This window comes from Octopus sinensis, unplaced genomic scaffold (assembly GCF_006345805.1).
Source record: "Octopus sinensis unplaced genomic scaffold, ASM634580v1 Contig08412, whole genome shotgun sequence".
NCBI lineage: Eukaryota > Metazoa > Mollusca > Cephalopoda > Octopoda > Octopodidae > Octopus > Octopus sinensis.
In genome coordinates this window covers 1-3,904 of record NW_021830992.1, presented here as the reverse complement: position 1 = coordinate 3,904, position 3,904 = coordinate 1, and the positions used below count along the sequence as shown (strand labels likewise).

At 34.8% G+C, this 3,904-nt stretch overlaps 1 protein-coding gene across 1 annotated transcript; it reads right to left on the bottom strand.

Moving 5' to 3' along the window:
- Positions 1–776: 776 nt before the first annotated feature.
- LOC115227864 lies at positions 777–3,339 on the bottom strand (the record flags this gene model as incomplete). Its single annotated transcript, XM_029798577.1, has 3 exons — positions 2,445–3,339; positions 1,915–1,941; positions 777–906 (listed from the first exon to the last, which is right to left on the bottom strand). Coding segments are annotated over exons 1-3 (1,052 nt in total), but the record flags the coding sequence as incomplete, so codon positions are not given.
- Positions 3,340–3,904: the final 565 nt, after the last annotated feature.

Sequence of the window (3,904 nt, the reverse complement as noted above, 5' to 3'; positions counted from 1 at the left end):
GAAATTTGTAATTTGCCCTACCATTGAAGTATTTAAAAAAATCACCTAGGTGTGGATTCTAATTACCATGTAACTGAAGAAAACCCATGAAAGATTCAGGCGGATCTTATTGTTGTTAGAAGATATAAAGATTTTAACGATGGATCTAATTGATACTGACAATTATTGACATCTACAGCAAATTTGTTGTCTGCAAATCTTTCAAAAATAAAACTGCTTCTGGTAAGACTTGAATTTTAATTGAAGAAGTGGTGAATAAATTCCACCTGTCAATCTTGTCAACAATGAAGGTCGCTCTGGTCGCCAGCGTGGGATGGTCGCCAGCGTGGGTCGCGACTATTAAATAAGAAAAGAACATTCGTACGTTTACACAAATCAAAAGCCTAGGAGAAGGAGCCTTCGGAAATGTATAAATATATTTTAATATTTATTATATTTATCTGGCTATATATTAGGTTGCCTTGTGTAAGTGCGATTTGGAAGAAAAACACTACGCTATCAAAATCATACAGAAAGACAAAAAAGAAAATATAGACAGATTCATAATTAATGAAATATATGTATTAAATCTAGCGACTTCGTTAAACAATGATTTTGTAATTCACATGCACGGAGTTTCTCATTTTCGGGTATCTCCCTTAACAAGACTTGTAGGATTTAACACACATCATAATTGAGTATGTCGAAGGAGGAGACATGCTGTCGTTTGTTTTGAATAATCATATCTCCATTAATCTATGCAGATTCTACGGAGCATGCATTCTACTGGGCCTTACTTTTCTTCACGAGAACAACATAATGCACGGGTATATTCGTTTTTATTATTCAGCAGTGATTTAAAACTTGAAAATATTTTGCTTGCGTCAGATGGGTATCCCAAACTGACAGACTTTGGGCTTTCAAAACCTAACATGAAATGGAACACGAAAATCAGCATAGGGGAGGGAAGCCCACAGTACATGGCTCCTGAGATTCTCAAGGGCATGCCATACACGAGATCTGTTGATTTCTGGGCGTTCGGAGTCTGTCTGTACTGCATGTTATACAGAAGAGTTAACTATTGCACTTTCTACTGATTTAGTTCCCATTACCTTACGAAGACTCGAATCAAAATATCATTTATTCAGAACTTGTGTTCCCATGCCACGTGGATTCTATAACTTATGATATCTTAAATAAAGTAATTAGTATTTTTTCTATTTTAGCTTATGGCAAGAAATCCCAGTAAGCGTCTCGGTAATTCAGAGAATGGAGTCCAAGATATCATCGTTCACCCGTTTTTTAATGTACGTTACTGTTTATTAAATGTAAGTGTTTGGATTTCCGTGCTATTCGAAACAAAGAATTGGTTCCTCCCAGTCAACAACCAAGTAGAAGATTCTAAAATCAATTAAAATAATATTCTAATTTTCGTTTATTCGTGTAATTTGGCTTATTCATTATTTATTAGAACACTAATAATACTAAGTTGTTCTCATTAAAAGGTAACCAAAAGTCAATAAAATCAACTTGCAAAAATTTATTTTGCGCAAAAAATAGTTTATAGAAAAACACAGATTCACGGTAAAAACATATTTCACATATGAACGGACATAAAAAGAAGATTCAAGCTTTTCTTCTAACTACTGCTGGAACAAATGATTTTTACTAAATTTAACTGAAACATTTGTTTTAGCAAATATTCCTTTAAATATACTACGGATTCGTATTTTAATAAATTTTTTAATACTTTTGGATTCGAGCTGAAATAGGACTGTCTCTAGAACCTATTGTTAGTAGACGGGAATGCGGCTATTGATTCGAAAATCAAAGAAATCAATCAATTCGAAACGAAGGACTTGTCAATAATTAAAAAAAATATTGAAACAATATTTTCCACTTTTAGATGTTATCTGTGGAATTGACTCAACTTACTTTTCTGTTTAGAAAGTTGACAATTTTCTAAGAATAATCAATATAAAGAATGATACTTTAAAAAAATAACGAATATATCGAGAAAATAAGAAATTCGAATGAAATTCTCAAAACTGTTAACAAAGATGGAGATTTTTTGCCTTGGGAAAAGTTGCGACTACTCCAATGTCAGAAACTATATATTCAGTGGAGTGTTCTTTTCAATTCTCCATTTTGTTTAATGACTAAAATTTTAAAACGGAAAACGTCAAATATTATATAATTTTTTATAATTCAAGTTTCTAAAAAAATTATTGCCAACGACAACGTGTTACTATGTCTTATATTTTAGAGCAGGGGTCACCAAAATACGGCCCGCGACAACATTTTATCGGCCCCGGCACTATTTCGAGATATTCAATTATATTATTATTATTATTAGCACTGTCATAGGAACATAATGTAATTTAAACTAATTAAGTCCCCATGTGCCACATATGAGACTATCTTTTCGGTCATAATTTTCCATGATGTGCGGTTGTATGCTATACTCCTGAGAGTATCTAGGTCGTCTCCATTTTTCAGTTGTCTTTTAACGCGTTGTAGTTCTTTTGAGATTACAATAGGTAATGTATTTCGTGGGCGTCCTCGGGACGCAGATCTTTCGTCCTTTGCGTAATATGATTCCATTGCCCATTTAGCATAAACATCCTGGTCGAGTCTTAGAATGTGGCCCAATAGGCGCCAACGTGCTTCGGTAATGTCCACACTGACGGGTCTGCTGTTGCAGATATTGTATAGGGTGGTTCTTGATTTTCTTGGCCAGTTGATGCCAATAAGAACTCTTAACTGTCTTCTATGGAATGCATCAAGAGATTTTGATTCAGACTCAGATATTCCCCATGTTCCTCCGTTGTACAAAAGTATGGGTTTAATAAAAGCATTGTATAATTTGGCACGTAAGGCCGTTCCAACCTCGCGGTTTCGTAGCCAAGTGGTCCGCAGTTTGTTAAGTGCAACAGTCGATAGCATCTTTCTCCTCATAATGTCTTCACTATCTCCTAAAAGAGTTCCAACTTTTTTCGAGTTTCGCCATTTTTCGTCTGTTCTATTTGCCTCCCGTTGATTGTTACATATTCGGTTTTTTTCTATGTTCACTTTTAAGAACCATTTTTCCAGTGCCTGGGGAGCAATGTTCAGCAGTTCTTCGAGTGTCGACTTATCATGAGACAAAAAGTCTACATCGTCGGCATATATCACTTCAGTTATTGAAGTAGTCTTCACTAGTTTTCTCAGATCTCTTAGTGCCGCTTCAAGATAGACAATGAATAGTACAGGTGATATTGAATCACCTTGGGGCGTTCCAATGCTTGTTTTGAAAGATCTTGATTGTACGGGTCCGATCTTCACCGTTAACTCGGTGTCTATAAGTAGTGCTCGAACCATTCTGATCGAGTCATTGTCAAGAATAGTTTTGAGGATCTCCATTAGCTTGTCTCTGCGGATTGTATCAAATGCCTGCTCATATCAATGCCCAATATTGTGGTCGCCATTTTAAATTTCTGAGATATGGCACAGATCCATCTATGTCCCCATACTACATCTGCAGTTGATCGCCCAGGCCTGAATCCACTTTGGCTAGCCGACAGATATTCATTAACACTTAATGCCTTAATAATTAACTCAAATAAAAACTTTAATTAAAAAAATTAAACTATTTTGTAAAATTTAATTTAAAAAAAACTTATCAGCATTAACATTAAATTTTTGTTTGTTGCTATGCCTAATATGAAAATAAAGGTTGACCGCGAATGTCGTGTATTCACAAATTATGGAAAATGAAATATTTTTTGCGAAAGATGAATTAAAGCAGAAAGCTTATTGTTTAATATGCCACGAACATCTCTCTGTTATGAAGGAGTATAACATTCGACGTTACTATGAACCGAATCATGCTTCGATATATTCCAAGTACACTGGAAACACGTGAGGATAGTTTATCACTGTAGCG